We start from the raw sequence: 15,928 nt of genomic DNA on the forward strand, positions 1-15,928 counted from the left end.
TTGCGGTGGAAAACATGGATGTAATTGTTTCACGGGTGCTTTTCCGGTCAGATAAATTGCCAATCTGTATCCTGTGTTTTCTTCTACAATGGAATGGAATTGTTTTTGTCTTAATAAAAGATATTTTTTAAATTAAGTTAACTATGTACTCCCTCCCTCCTAAAATTATTTGCTCAATATTTTCTAGATACAGATATATTTATAACTAAAATAGGTCTATGTGCTTCCTTATCTAATTCAAGTCGAGGAAGTTATTTTTGGAAGGAGAGAGTACACTATAAAAAGGTAGGCACAAGGATGAGATTACTCTCCTAAGTCCCATGTCCCAACAAGAGGTTTCCAAGATGCTTAGCGCCTGCTAATCCTCTTAGGATTTGTCAATCACTCAACAAACTTGTTCAATTAGTGTATAGAAGTTTCACTTAGCTTCTTGTTGAGAGAGAAAGCTTTCTGCTCAAACATAAACGAACATATAGATGATATACTGGACATGGCTTGCTCTGTCTGTGTTAGGGCATCTACAATGTAGACCCTAACAACACAAGCTAGGGAATAAATCCCCGCCGTTTTCCTCAAATCTTGATTGATCGGTGGAAATTTGGTTGCGTCGATGCCTAAGTTTGAGTCGGCGCTCCAGTTTTTCTTTCCGTGTGCGTTTGTTTCGACTAGAGCCGGGCGCTACCGTGGACGCTAGAAAAGAAGGACCTGGAGAGAATCACACGGATCTTGGTACACCAGAATCCGGACATTGAGAGAAATTTAAAGGTAGTAGGCCACTGTGTTTTCCTACTAAACTTCCCTGTAGAACGTCGATCCATGCATACTGATCTAAGCAATACGGTACTTGTACATATTTTAGTGAATTGCACAGTGAATCTACATAAGATTGCAGACGGGAGGCTAAAGATCCCCAGCAAGAATGCTTTTGATTACCAAAAGTAGTAGTACTACCGATTCCTAGAAGTAGTGCTTCTGGTGCCTAAAATTAATCGTATGATGCTGCAGATGATTGGCCTGAAGATGGTCAGGACCTTCACCTATGTTGTGTTTCTTCGGATGATTGACCTGGAGATCATCAGTACATTGTGCCTGTGTCGGTGTCCTCCTCGTCAGATAAAAGAATATCTATCATTTTCTTTGCATGCATTAGAAGGCAAAAAATTTGGTCCACCAACCTACCAGTTTCAGTTGTAGACTTTTTAATGAATGGAAATCATATGAAATAATTAAATACCGGAGTGATATGCAGGAAAGAAAAACCATATCAAGTTTGCAAAACATTGAAGGTGGAAGTAGGTCTCACCTTGCAAGTTAAGAATGGCAAAGGAAATGGTAGAGAAAACAAAAAGCGAGGGGGATGCCAGTAATTATAGATACACAGAACTTTATAAATGATAGGAGCTCATAGCTTCATGGGCAATCAGGGCCTAGTACTTCATATTTGCACATCAGAAACATCAAATACTAATGGAAGGGACTGTTCTGCCGATAAAATAGCTAGGTAGCATATGGGTTGAGAATACACAACGGTATAACCTAATTAATATTTTGCCTCTCTTATACAAAGGGGTGATCTGAAGATACATAGTAGAGCTAGTTCTTCACTACATTTGTAGTCTGTAAGGGTTAAGAATAATAATAAAAGTACATATGTGTCTAGTTTCAACATTGAATAAAGAAACTAATAAATCTAATCTAGAAGCCTAACATAATTTGACAATACCATGTGAATAGTTATACAGATCCGGTCCATCACTGGTAAGCTATCTACTTTGATATCCTCCCATAATGATGCTTTTGTGAATAAAGCAACTATGATTGCTGCTCCGTGCAATGGTGTCACTTTTCACATATCATAGACAATAGTTCTAATGGCAAGGGAACATTAAACATGAAAACATTGTTTGATATACAATTCTTTTACCTACACAATCATCCTGAACAAAGGGATAAACGTTTGCCAAACTGGCAAGCCAAGATATAAAAAAATGACTCATAGGTCTGAAGGAACAAAACGGTGGTTCTACATCTAAGCAAGTAGAGAGAAGGATAAGTAGCAAACCTGCGATAGTCTCATACGACACATCAGCGACACAGAGATAAACAAAAATGAATAAAGGGCCTCATTATGAAGAATCTTCTGATCAATGGTGTATATATAAATTAACAGGACATGGAAGAGTTAACAAACAGATCCACGGGACTAAATGCTCTCTACATATTGGCAAAAATCTTTTTTCCAAATGAACTAAATGGTGCATTTAGCAAAAGAAAAATGGAGAGGAAAAGCTTCACGATATCATACCTCAAACATCAAGTCCACAATCTCCAAAAACATAGTATAATCTGAGCTCCAAACATTGGAGAATCCTTTTATTAGAGCATAGTAGTCTGAAAGGGTTTCAGCTATGCATTAAAATATTGTAGTGCGAAAGTTTTGTTTTGTTCGACCTCTCACATACTGAAGGTGTGCGAGTTTAGGGTTAAGCGATGCACTTTGTCTCGTGCCGCGTTCCGTGTTATATAGGCCGAACAATGGCTGAAGATTACAACAGAATTTAGTTACAGGGGAGGAAGAGATAGATACGTTCCTATCTTTATAAACTAGATAGGAACAGATACAACGCATGAGATATATCTCTAACAACTAATCTTAACACCCCTCCTCAATCACAACCTTTCCTAAGATTGAGATTGTGTTTAAATTCTTCAAGCTGCCGTGTCGGCAATGCTTTGGTGAAACCATCCGCCACCTGATCCTGAGAAGGAATAAACCTGATTTCAAGCAACTTGTTTGCCACTCTTTCTCTTACAAAATGGAAGTCAATTTCTATATGTTTTGTTCTTGCATGAAAGACAGGATTAGCTGATAAATAAGTTGCTCCCATGTTGTCACACCATAAACAGGAGACCTGTCTTCTTTGTATACCAAGTTCTTTTAGAAGGGATTCAATCCATATCACTTCAGCTGTGGCATTTGCCAGTGACTTGTACTCAGCTTCTGTACTTGACCTTGAGACTGTTGCTTGCTTCCTAGCACTCCATGAAATCAGATTAGGTCCAAAGTAAACTGCAAAACCTCCTGTTGATCTTCTATCATCAACACATCCTGCCCAGTCAGCATCTGAAAAAGCACTCACAAGTGTAGAAGAAGATCTTCTAAATGTTAAACCAAGATTGGCTGTTCCTTTGATGTACCTCAATATTCTCTTCACAGCTGTCCAATGAACAGTAGTAGGTGCATGCAAAAACTGACACACTTTGTTAACTGAGAAAGCAATATCTGGTCGAGTTAATGTTAGGTACTGAAGTGCTCCAACAATGCTTCTATACCTTGTACCATCTTCCGGTCCAAGGGGTTCACCTTCTTTAATTGACAATTTTTCTGAGACTGATAAAGGAGTGGGACAAGGTTTGGCATCCTTCATATTTACTTTTTGCAACAAGTCTAAGGCATAATTCTCTTGAGTTAGAACGACACCACTATCAAACCGTCTAACTTCAATTCCCAAGAAATAGTGCAAATCACCTAGATCCTTTAATGCAAAGGCAGTACTTAAATCATGCAGAAGTGCAGTTATGGCCTTATTGGAAGAACTAGTAACAATGATGTCATCCACATAGACCAGCACATAAATGGTGATACCTGACTTGTTGTAAATGAATAGTGAGGTGTCTGCCTTGGATGCCATAAAGCCAAGTTGCTGAAGCTTAGAACTTAACTTTGCAAACCATGCTCTTGGTGCTTGCTTGAGGCCATAAAGAGATTTGTCAAGTTTGCACACATGATATGGTGCATGAGGATTTTCATATCCAGGTGGCTGCTTCATATAAACTTCTTCTTCCAGAACACCATGCAGAAACGCGTTCTTCACATCTAATTGCCTTAAGCTCCATCCTCTAGATACTGAAACAGCTAGAACAAGTCTGATAGTAGCAGCTTTAACAACAGGACTAAAAGTATCTTCATAATCTATGCCATATTTTTGTTTGAAGCCTTTTGCTACCAATCTAGCTTTGTATCTATCAATTGTACCATCTGCTTTCTTTTTAATTCTATATACCCATTTACAATCTATCAAATTTATGCCCTGCTTATGAGGTACTAGATGCCAAGTTTTATTGTCAACTAGAGCTTTATATTCATCATCCATAGCATTTTTCCAATTTGAATCTGAGAGAGCTACTTGCAGATTTTGAGGCTCACTAGATATAGACAGGCCATACCTGACTGTACCATCTGTGTACAGTTTTGGAGTGCTGTTACCAGTTTTTGATCTGGTGCGATATACCGAAGGAATTGGTGCAGCAGCAGGATTGGTTGTGGCCGCAGAAGATCCGCCTGGGGCAGATTGATCCTGGCGCTGCCTGGTGCCGGTCAGCCTGGTCGGCTGTGCCCTGGATCCGCTGGTCCCCGCAGCAGCAGGGGCGCGCACGGGTGGTCGAGCGCGTGGTTCGCGAGCGCGTGGCTCGCTTGTCTCTTGAGACGCAGAGGAGCCGGATGAGGTGGCGCCTTCTGGGTGGACGCGCCGAGAACGAGGGGAATCCTCGTACGCCTGAGATCCCCCGCCCGTCGCTGCTCCGCCTGACGCTGACGGATCACCCGATCCCGATGGAGATCCTTCTGAACTGGCGGGAAAATCATCCTCGCTATCCGTGCTGCTGTTGTCACTTTGTGTAGAGGCAGTTTGTTCTCTGTTTGGATCCAAATCTTCATCGAATTGCACCGAATTTTCTCCTGCAGCTCGTGACTGATCCTGAGTAACATTATGAGACAAAGAACTGGTAGAGGTATTAGGTGTTAGATCAATGCATTGTTCTCCCCCTTGAGCTAAGACCGAAGAGGACCGAAGGAACTCAGGAAGGAGTAGAATTTCTTGGCGCAGCCTAGCGCCAGCGTTTGGGTGGAGATTTGCAAAAGGGAACACCGTTTCATCGAAGACAACATCTCGTGATACATAGACACGTCCAGAAGAAACATCTAGACACTTGACACCCTTGTGCATGTTACTGTATCCTAAGAAGACACACTGTTTTGAGCGGAAAGCAAGTTTGCGCTGATTGTAAGGTCGAAGATTTGGCCAGCATGCACACCCAAAGACTCGAAGAGATGAATAGTCAGGTTTGTCTTTGAATAGGCGTTCTAGGGGACTTTCATTGTTGATGATTGGTGAAGGAAGCATATTTATGAGGTATGTGGCTGTCAAGAAGGCTTCATCCCAGAATTTAAGTGGCATGGAAGAGTTGGCGAGTAAGGCTAGACCAACTTCAACAATATGTCGGTGTTTGCGTTCGGCAGAACCATTTTGTTGGTGAGCATAAGGGCAGGACACATGATGGGATATGCCAACTCGATTAAAGAAGGGGTTTAATTTTTCATATTCACCACCCCAATCCGTTTGCATGGCAAGGATTTTACGATCAAATTTGCGTTCAACAAGATTTTGGAAGTTTTGGAAGACTTGGAAAACTTCAGATTTTCGTTTGAGAAGGTAAATCCAAGAGAATTTGCTAAAATCATCAATGAAACTCACATAATAAGAAAATCGTCCAACAGAAGTTGGTGCTGGTCCCCACACATCGGAAAACACAAGTTCGAGAGGTGCAGTAGAAACACTAGTAGACCTTATATAGGGTAATTGGTGACTCTTTGCTCTCTGGCAGGAATCACAAACAGACTCAATGCTAGACTCTTTGGAACAAATGAGCTTATTTCGACTAAGAATTTGCTTAACAACTTTGAATGAAGGATGACCCAAACGATCATGCCACCTTGTAGCTGAAGGCTTTGTGGCGCTAAAGACTTGTTTATTCGAGCTTGATGATGAGGACACCAATGGGTAGAGACCTCTTGTGCACCGGCCTTTAAGAAGAATTTTCTTCGTGTCCCGATCCTTAACATAAAAATACCACGGGTGAAATTCAACAAAGACATTATTATCTCTTGTGAGACGATGAATAGAGACAAGATTTTTGGTAGCGTGTGGAACATGAAGAATGTTGCGAAGTTGTAAGATTTTTGATGGGGAATTCACAAATGCATGACCAACATGACTAATACTCATACCTGTTCCATTTGCAGCATGGATCTTGTCACGGCCGGTGTACTTCTCTTTCATGGTGAGCTTGTCGAGCTCGCTGGTGATATGGTCGGTGGCACCGGTGTCACTGTACCAGTTGGTGTCCACGCCGTAGGATGCAGAGTTGGCACCCCTTTCTTCTTCATCATCTTCCTCGTACCGATCCCAGCACTTCCACGCAGGATGGCCAGGCTTCTGACAGATTTGGCAGATGAGGCGTTCGCGGTCACGGTCACCACCGTTCCCACGACCTCTGCCGCGGCGCCCATTGTTGTTGTAGGAGCTGCCGCCGCCGCCCTGGTTCGAGCGACCATAGCCGCGGTCACCGCCGCGATCATAGCCACGGTCGTAGCCGCGGTCACCACCACGGTCATAGCCGCGGTCACCGCCTCGTCCTCCTCCGCGGCGAAAGTTGCCACGGTTGCCACGGCCTCGTGGTCCGCCACGTCCTCGTGCAGCAGCGTTGGCGGAGGACGGGTTGTTGTTGTTGTTGATGCCGGCCGATCCGTGGAGTAGCTCCATGCGGTTGTCATAAGCATTGACTTGCGCATAGAGGTCGCTGACGGTGAGCTCTTCGTTGGCGTTGGCGCCGATTGCAGCGAAGAGGGCGTTGTAGTTGTCGTCGAGGCCAGCCAAAAGATAGCCGACGAGATCTTCCTCGTCGAGTGGCCTGCCTGCAGCTGCAAGCTCGTCAGCGAGACTCTTCATCCTGGCGAAGTACAGATGAGAGTTGGGGAGGTTCTCCCGCTTGGTGTTGATGAGTGCCACGCGCAGATTTGCAACGCGCGTGCGTGACTGGGACGAAAACATCGCCTTGATTGCTGCATACACCTCAGATGCTGTCTCGAGGCCGGTCACGGACAAGAGGATGTCCATGGACAGCGTGTTAAGCAGATAAGAAAGGACCTGCTGGTCCGTGGTGATCCACTTTTCATAGGCTGGGTTGGATACTTTTACCTTGCCACCCTTTTCATCATCGACTTCGATGGTTTCTGCAGGCTCCTTGGTCGTACCATCCAGGTAGCCCATCAGCCGCGCTCCACGCACGGCAGGGAGGACTTGGGACTGCCACACGAGATAGTTCGTGCGGGTGAGCTTCTCTGAGACACTCTGGCCAGCGAGGGGATTGGTCATGGTGGCGGCGGTGGAAGAGGAAGCTAGGCTCATAGATGTGTTTGGAAGATTGGCTCTGATACCATGTGCGAGTTTAGGGTTAAGCGATGCACTTTGTCTCGTGCCGCGTTCCGTGTTATATAGGCCGAACAATGGCTGAAGATTACAACAGAATTTAGTTACAGGGGAGGAAGAGATAGATACGTTCCTATCTTTATAAACTAGATAGGAACAGATACAACGCATGAGATATATCTCTAACAACTAATCTTAACAGAAGGGCCTGCTGCTAAAAAAGCAATAGACTGCTAACTTCACGATATGCGAATCAACATTTTGCCATAAAAATATCACAGAAAGGTCAACAATATGATATATGTTATCTAACAATAGTGATAAGAACAGAATAATAATAGGCCAACCTAAACTATGACTTGATCTGCATATTTGAAACGTGTCTATACCAATGCAGATTAGCATGCCTTCTACATGACACGAATGACAGGAACACTAACTCATGCAAACACACATACTACAAATGAAACATCTTTGTCCATGTCAATTTATTTGGTCATGCAAAATAACTTGGTCTAGGCTTATAGATGAACTTTCTTTTCAGTACTTGGGGTGTCTATATAAAATGCCTTTCTGGACTCAAGCACTGGTGTGTCAGCCAGCAGACAATCAGACATTTGGCTGCATTGATGCTTCCCATTTTTTCAGAGCAGTTGCAAAATTAATTGTTTTCCACATGATCAAAAAGAAGGAAAAAATAGACACTTGTCTAATACGTTTTATTCAGGAACAGGATACAACACTTGTGAAGTTAAGAACGGGAGGGAAGATTGTAAGGATGTTGATGTACCTTGTTCTTACAATATGTTCTTTTCCGGCATTCTTTGCATGCTAGATACGACCAGTCCTCCCTAGAGGTCAGCTCGGTGAGTAGGATATTCAGTATGCAACGCTCGCCCTGAAAATTGGTATTTTGTGTAAGTTTGATTTGACCAATACGTTAAACTTGAACCGGTAGTAAAGACCAAAGTTTGAAAATGTCTTGATATAACATCCAGCTCGTGTTGCTTATGATGAAAAAAGGAAAAAATAAAGTAAGCGCTATATACTAAAATCAGATATTGTGGACATAGGTGAGGGCCTAACCTGAGGTAGAAGGAGGCTGCAGGGAGGAACTCTCTCAGCTTAGGGTTACAGAGATAGAAGCACCTTATATAGGTCACGACTGGGCTGGGCCAGATGGGCCACAACAGAGAACAAGAAGACAGCCCAACAGATACTCCAACACTCCCCCTCAAAATGGGTGATAAATGTCAATCATCCCCATCTTGTCACAGGCAAGATTACACTCCTTTGATCCTAGTCCTTTTGTTAAACAGTCTGCCACTTGTTGTCTTGATCTCACATAAGCCAATGAGATAATTCCTGCATCAATCTTTTCTCTAATGAAGAATCTGTCTATCTCCACATGTTGGACAGGGTTGTTTGCTATGTTTATGTCAGACATATTATCACACCACACTTTCAAGTTTCCTCGCCTTAAAATTTTCAGCTCTCTTAGAAGGTTTCGTACCCACAACATTTCACCCAGGCCCTGTGACATAGCTCTGTACTCTTCTTCAGCTGTTGATTTCGAGACAACAAATTATTTCTTACTTCTCCATGACACCAAATTTTCTCCAACAAAAACACAATACCCCGAGGTGGATCTTCGATCATCTAGGAAGCTAGCCCAATCTGCATCACAATATCCATCTACATTTAGGTGTCCATTACTTCTAAACCACAATCCTTTTCCCGGAGTGCCTTTCAAGTATCTCAAGATTCTTTGAGCTGCTTCCAAGTGTCCATCCCTCGGATCATGCATATAGCGACTCACTACACTCACTGCAAATGATATATCTAGTCTTGTGTGGCATAAGTATATTAGTCTTCCAACAAGTCTTTGATATTTCTCCTTGTCTATGGGTTCTCCAGACTTTGATGTGATTTTATTATTTTGGTCAATAGGGGTTGAAGCCACTCGGCACCCAAGCATGCCCATATCATCTAAGAGATCCAATGTATACTTTCTTTGAGATAGTGATATCCCTTTTGACGATCTTGCAACTTCTATTCCAAGGAAGTATTTAAGTTTTCCCAAATATTTCACCTCAAAGGCTTGACTCAAGCATCCTTTCAGTTTTGCGATTTCAACATCATCATCTCTCGTGATAATAATATCATCAACATACACAACAAGGATAGTGATTTTCTCGCTCGTAATGTACTCAGAAATAAGGTATGGTCTCCATTGCATTGACCATATCCCATGCCACACACCACTTGTCTAAACCTATCAAACCAGGCCCGTGGAGATTGTTTGAGACCATATAGAGATTTCTTCAGTCTACATACCTTCCCTTTAGTTTCAGGTATGACAAATCCTGGTGGCATCTCCATATACACCTCCTCTTGAAGATCACCATGCAGAAATGCATTTTTGACATCAAGTTGATGCAAGGGCCATCCGAAATTTGTTGAACAAGAGATCAATATTCTGACAGTGCTCATTTTTTCCACTGGTGCAAACGTCTCATCATAGTCAATACCATAGGTCTAGCCTTATATCTCTCCACTTTTCCTTATGCGTTTTGTTTTACAGAATAGATCCACTTACAACCTACTGTATTCTTTCCTTTAGGGAGATCTGTCAACTCCCATGTTTTATTTTTCTTCAAGGCCTCCAATTCTTCCATCATAGCATTGCACCATCTCGGGTCCAACCTGGCTGCCTTCCAATCCTTAGGAACAGATACAGTTTGCAGTGAGGCAACAAAAGCCCGAAAAGAGGGTGACAATGCCTTGTAAGACATATAATTTCCTACGTCATAGTCATCATAACTCAATCGCTTTGGGGGGCCAACTTTCCTTACCCCTTTCCTTATTGCAATTGGCCAGTCTAGGCTATTATTGGACTCGGTCTGAGATTGATTCTCCTCAGCAGAATATACACTTCTGCTTCCTTGTTTTTCAGGTCCAATAGGTTGCTCCCCCTGCCCCTGGTCTTGTTGCTCCTCCAGTGCATCTACTTGCTCCCTTTGTACTTGTCTTCTAGAGTACACAAGTGGATTCTGCAGCCATCTTTGTGGTGGTACGGGTCTAGGTGGTGTAGGTGTACCTGGAATTGCAGGAATCTCCGCCACAATAGGAATTTGTTGATGTTGCTGTTGGTCACCATCTTGCTGCTCTTGATCACCACCTTGCTGTTGCTCCCCCTCTTGAGCATCACCAAGATGGTCAAGCCCCTGGAACAAGCCACTAAGATCACTCTCACCATCATAAAATGGTTCTGACTCGCGAAACGTAACATCCATTCTTACAAATGTCCTCCTGTCAGTGGGACTCCAACACTTGTAACCCTTCTGTTTGGAGGAATAGCCAATAAAGATACATTTTATAGCCCGATGATCTAGCTTGCCAACAGATGGTCTGTGATCCCTTACAAAACATGTACAGCCAAAGAGTTTGGGTGGTACAACAAAGTCATTGTTATTTAGAAGGAATTGTCAAGGAGACTGCATACCTACAATATTTGAAGGCATTCTGTTGATTAAATACGTAGCAGTCATAACTGCCTCACTCCATAAGAATTTGGACATTCATGGTAAACATAAGAGATCAAGCCACTTCAAGTATGTGCCTATTCTTCCGCTCAGCAACTCCATTCTGGGGAGTAGTGTCAGGACATGAAGTCTGGTGCAGTATACCTTGCGAAGATAAGAAATTAGCAAAAAGTTTGTTGATATATTCAGTACCATTATTAGTTCTGATCACTTGCACCTGAACATTGAATTGGTTTTTCACATAGGCACAAAAACTCTGAAAACAAGTGAACACTTCATCTTTGTGACGCATAAGATAAATCCAAATCATTCTGGAATAGCAGTCAATAAAAGTCACAAAGTACTTCATGCCACTTACTGACACAACAGGACACGTCGATACATCAGAGTGCACTAACACAAATGGGGATACACTTCTGATCCCTCTACTAACATAAGAGGTTCTCGGCTTAGCATACTCGCAGGCATCACAACATAATTTGGTTTTGTCCACTCCATTCATTACATCAGGAAAAACTCGAAACATTTTATCAAATGCCATGTGGCCCATTCGACAATGATGAACTAGTGCCATACTCTCCTTTCCTCCAACAATCGCATCAAACACAGAACTAGCATCATGCCCCATCTTGTCACGATCTATGTGCCAAAGACCTCTATGCCTGGTTGCAGTCCCAATCTTCCTGCTGCTCTCCCTTTCCTGAATTAAACACATATATCTATCAACTATTATACGGTAGTCCTGCTGATCAATCAGGGCACTTAGAGATAGCAGATTTACTGGAAAAGCAGGAACATGTAGAACTGATGATAATTTTATGTTGGGTGTACATTGCACCGACCCCTCTAGATTGTGATGTGCCATCTGCTGTTTGGATAGTGCCTCTATGTGTGGGAGGATACTTAGTATAAGAGTCAAACTCAATAATATTCCCAGTAACATGTTTGGATGCTCCAGAATCAAGAATCCAATCTGAATTAGCATTATGAGTGGATATAGAAACTCGATCAATATTACCTTCATCTTTGTAGACATAGTGAGCAAAGTTCCCAAAGGTTGCTTCATTCTGTCCTTCCTCCTTTTATTGTCCGGTAGTTGGCTCTGAAGCTGCTGCCATATGTGCTTTGGGTGATATAGCGTGCTGTTGTCCACCACCCCTGCCATACTATTATCCATATGGTTGTCCACCACCTCTGCCATACTGATGTCCATATGGCTGTCCACCACCTCTGCCATACTGTTGTCCACCACCTCTTCCATACTGCTGTCCATATGGCTGTCCACCACCTCTGCCATCACCTCTTCCTCTATAGCTTCCTCTGCCATGTGTGTATCCTCCTCTCCCCCTACTGGGTGTAGCAAAGGAGGTACACTGATGCTTCAAGTGTCCCTTCTATCCACAAGTATAGCAGTCTCTCATCTCTTGTCTCTCGGTAGTGTAGAAGGTCGGATGCGGCACAGAATCGCTTCCCTTTGTCATATTCAGACGCACTTCCTCTCTGGACATAGCTGCAATGGCTTCTTTGAGAGAAGGGGTAGTGGTTTGATGCAATAAAGCAGCCCTTCTCCCCTCAAAATCTTGATTAAGACCTTTCAAGAACTTCATGACTCGCCGATGTTCAATCCAGCTTGCAGCAGCACTCACACATTCCCCATGGGAAAGTTCAAGAGGATCAACATGATCTAAATCTCCCCAAAGATGCTGCAACTCAGCCACATATGCCATCACAGTTTTGTTTCCTTGTTGCAAGTCATGCACTTTATCCTCAATCTCAGCAATCAACATAATGTTCCCCTTTCCAGAATATAGATTTGATAAGGTGTCACATACCTCTGAAGTTTTTGTGAGTGCCTCTACAGAAGCAGCAATGTTAGGAACCAAAGAGTTAAGCAACTATGCCAGGCATTCCACTGTTTCCATTCCGGACTGGCCTTGTCCGCTGGTTCTGCAGCTTCACCACTCACACGTTCATCCAGCCCTTTCGAGTTCAAAATCAACAGCGCCCTCCTTGACCACCGGAGATAGTTGGCCACTCCTTCCAACTTGATTTCATTCGCCGGCTGCTCAAGTTTCTGACCGATGTTGGTATGGGGAACGATTGCTCCCCCTCCAGCAGATCCTCCTCCTACATCTCCTTTGGTAGTGATAAGTTATACCAGCTTCTCCAGAGCCTTGGCCAAATCCCCGTTGTCCCCCATGCTTGACACCAAACTAATCTCTCAGAAACACCAAAGGGCTTACCCGCAGGATGCCCTCTTTGTCTCCTTACTCGTCACTGCCTTCCCGACCCTCCTTGCCGCCGCAGCAGCCAGCTCCCTTCCTCTTCATCCCAGCCGCCGCAGCAGCCTACTTCCTTCCTCTTCCTCTTCCTCCTAGCTGCCACAGCAGACTAGGCTTCTAGATTGGCAATCCTTCCCGTCTTTTCCCTCACTGCCCCTTGCTCTGATACCATGTGGACAGAGGTGAGGGCCTAACCTGAGGTAGAAGGAGGCTGCATAGAGGAACTCTCTCAGCTTAGGGTTACAGAGATAGAAGCACCTTATATAGGTCACGACTGGGCTGGGCCAGATGGGCCACAACAGAGAACAAGAAGACAGCCCAACAGATACTCCAACAGATATATAAATTGCCTAGTAAATTGATCAGGTCTTCATCTGCATGGTGGCAGTAAGGATGTCCACTAATTTTGATTTCCCTAGTCAGCTACTCATGGAAGAATAAGAGCAGTTGGGTAAAATAATGATGTTTTCTCATGCATTTTCCTCCTCTTTTCTTCTAGTTAATTGTAGGAAAGACTCAAATAATAATGTAAAAAAGAATCGCAAGATTCTGAGCAACCAACCGGCAAACATCTTTCAAATCAAAGTTTATCCAAATAAGCTACAAAGTCATTTGTATGGACGTTTGGTGGTGTTAACTAAACATTGGAATCATATATCAACAAAAGGAGAATTCTCAAAAGCATTCCTAACAAAAAAAAGATGCTAGCTTTCTATTCAAGAAAATGCAAGAGTGAGTAAACTACTTAGCTGCTCTGTATAGTTTTTAGTGAAAATGAAAAATCACAGCATACACAGTATCAACGATTGTGTGTGCCATTACTGGAAGATGGGGGTCTAACAGGATATCTCATATAGCTACATTGCACATCCAGATCAAGAAAACAAGATTTTCCTAACTGAGCTCGCAGAAGCCGATGCTCTTGTACATGTCTAGGTCTAGCGCCGACAAACCACTCACAGGGATGAATGCCTTGCTTCCCTTTGCTGATCATCGTGGAAGGAGCACCCAGGGGAGCGACTATGCCCCGCCACGGGGCCAGCGGCAGCAGCCCTCCGGGCGCGCGGCGGCGACAACCCTCCGGGGCGGGGATCTCACATAATGGGATGCGGAGTTTGAGGGTTCGCATGGTGGGGGGGGAGAGCAGGGGCAGCAAGGTGGAGTTGAGGAAGCAGAGTAGACGCGACGGGGGTGGATCACAAAGGCTCGCCATAGAAGTTCGTCGGGATGTTGCGCGCTTGACGGAGAAGAAAGAGAGGAGATTGAGATTTCGTGTGGGTTCCAGAGATAGACACCCAGAAGGATACAATCAATCAAAGCGTTGTATGGCAACCTCTTCCCAAAACGTGTCCATCGCTGTTCCAACCAGTTATGGCTACAACCACACCACGAGGAAACACAAAACCTGTATAGGAGAGAAACAAAACTCTCCCCAAAATGCTACGGAGCACCAAACGCTACACAGGAAAAATCAGCTGTAAACAAACCATGTGAAACAACACCACGATGTTTACTCCCTGTGAGTCTCAAAAATCTGAGAAAAAAAGAAATTGTTCATCTTTAATATAGTAGTAGATACTATACTTATCCGTGAACAGCTTTGTTTTTTCTCAGAATTTTGAAGCCTTCTCAGAATTAATATGGTGCCACGTATGACTATTGGATGTTTTGATTGCTGCTGTGTACAGTTTGGATACCCTCTGGCAATTTTCGGGTGGTGTGAGGCTTCTGCGCAGCTTTTCGTATGTTGCTTCCCTGATGTATTCTCTTGGTGTGCTCGCCGTGTGCGTGTACCTGTGCAGAGATCTAGGAGTGTTTAGGCTGCATGCAGTTTTGTTTTGATGTCTCTGGTGAGGCCGATGTATCTTGGGTCCTGTGTATGTATCTGTGGTCAAAGCGGTGCCCATGTCTAGGATAAAGCCACCGCTTATTGCTGCAGAGAGATAAACAAACCAAAACCACCAACCAACCGGTGCCCCCATCTCTCCCATCTTCTCTCTCATGTTTCCTCCACCGCCGCCGCCATCCTCGCCTAGCACCCGCATCCTCCTCTTCTTCCATCGATGCAACAACCCCTCTCTCCCCCAAGGCGACTAGCGGCGCGATGGTTCAGCTTGGCGTAACCTCTCCTTCCCGAGGCGGACATCAGCGCAGAGAAGGACTTCCAACCTTCTCTATCCTGGCGCCGATGGCATCACGCTCACTATCGCGCCCAGTGATGAATACGAGGCAGAGGGAGGCATCTCTTTCGGCCGCTTCCCTACATCGCAAGAGATGTCGTCACCCAGCAGTTCCTTCCTTCCGGTGACGACGGCGCCGCCGCAACATGCGTCCGTTGGAGCGACAGGGGCATCACAATGGACGAAGAGCCAGCGCAGGCCACGAGCTCACGGTGCCACAGCGAGGCACCACCACCAGCAATTGATGCATGACAGCGGCCACTTCGGTACGTCCACTTCCCGTCGGATCATGATCTTTTCCATTCTCTTTCCTTGGGTTCTGATTTGTTGGATTTTTATCTGTTTTTTTTTTTTGCGTTGGGTTGGGATATATTTTGCTTTGGTGATTTTCCTGTGTTTCCTGTCGATCTCTTTACCTCCTTCATCGGCTAGAATTTGTTTTGTTCCGATGATTTTTCCGTTTCTTTGGTTCCGTTTGTAATTGATTCTGACATTGCCGTATAGTTTTCTTTCTCTTACAATCTGTGGTTTTTTTTGCTGTAGGTTTTCTTATGAGTGCACGCCTCATTCGTGGCTGTTGGCGAGATCGGCCTCCTTCTCCATCGCATCCTCCGGTTAGGCTTTCACTTCTTTGCTATTGCTGTCCTTGCCGA

The 15,928-nt window shown here is 44.1% G+C and overlaps 1 protein-coding gene across 1 annotated transcript; it reads right to left on the bottom strand.

The window, feature by feature from the left end:
• Positions 1-2,666: 2,666 nt before the first annotated feature.
• Positions 2,667-10,564, bottom strand: LOC139834029 (uncharacterized). The gene is made up of 4 exons (XM_071824414.1): positions 9,975-10,564; positions 6,068-7,269; positions 3,530-5,017; positions 2,667-3,217 (listed from the first exon to the last, which is right to left on the bottom strand). Exons 1-4 carry the CDS (start codon positions 10,562-10,564, stop codon positions 2,667-2,669), a joined length of 3,831 nt encoding a protein of 1,276 aa, XP_071680515.1.
• Positions 10,565-15,928: the final 5,364 nt, after the last annotated feature.

This window comes from Lolium perenne, chromosome 7, assembly GCF_019359855.2.
Source record: "Lolium perenne isolate Kyuss_39 chromosome 7, Kyuss_2.0, whole genome shotgun sequence".
NCBI classification, from domain to species: domain Eukaryota; kingdom Viridiplantae; phylum Streptophyta; class Magnoliopsida; order Poales; family Poaceae; genus Lolium; species Lolium perenne.

Bases quoted from the DNA above. Each gene is read 5' to 3' on its own strand.
- LOC139834029 (XM_071824414.1), bottom strand. From the start codon at position 10,564: ATGGATGTTACGTTTCGCGAGTCAGAACCATTTTATGATGGTGAGAGT. The intron at 7,270-9,974 runs GTTGGACCCGAG...ACATGGTATCAG, and splicing joins AAGGATTGGAAGGCAGCCAG to AGCCAATCTTCCAAACACAT. The intron at 3,218-3,529 runs GTGATTTGCACT...TTCATTGGACAG, and splicing joins CTTTGCATTAAAGGATCTAG to CTGTGAAGAGAATATTGAGG.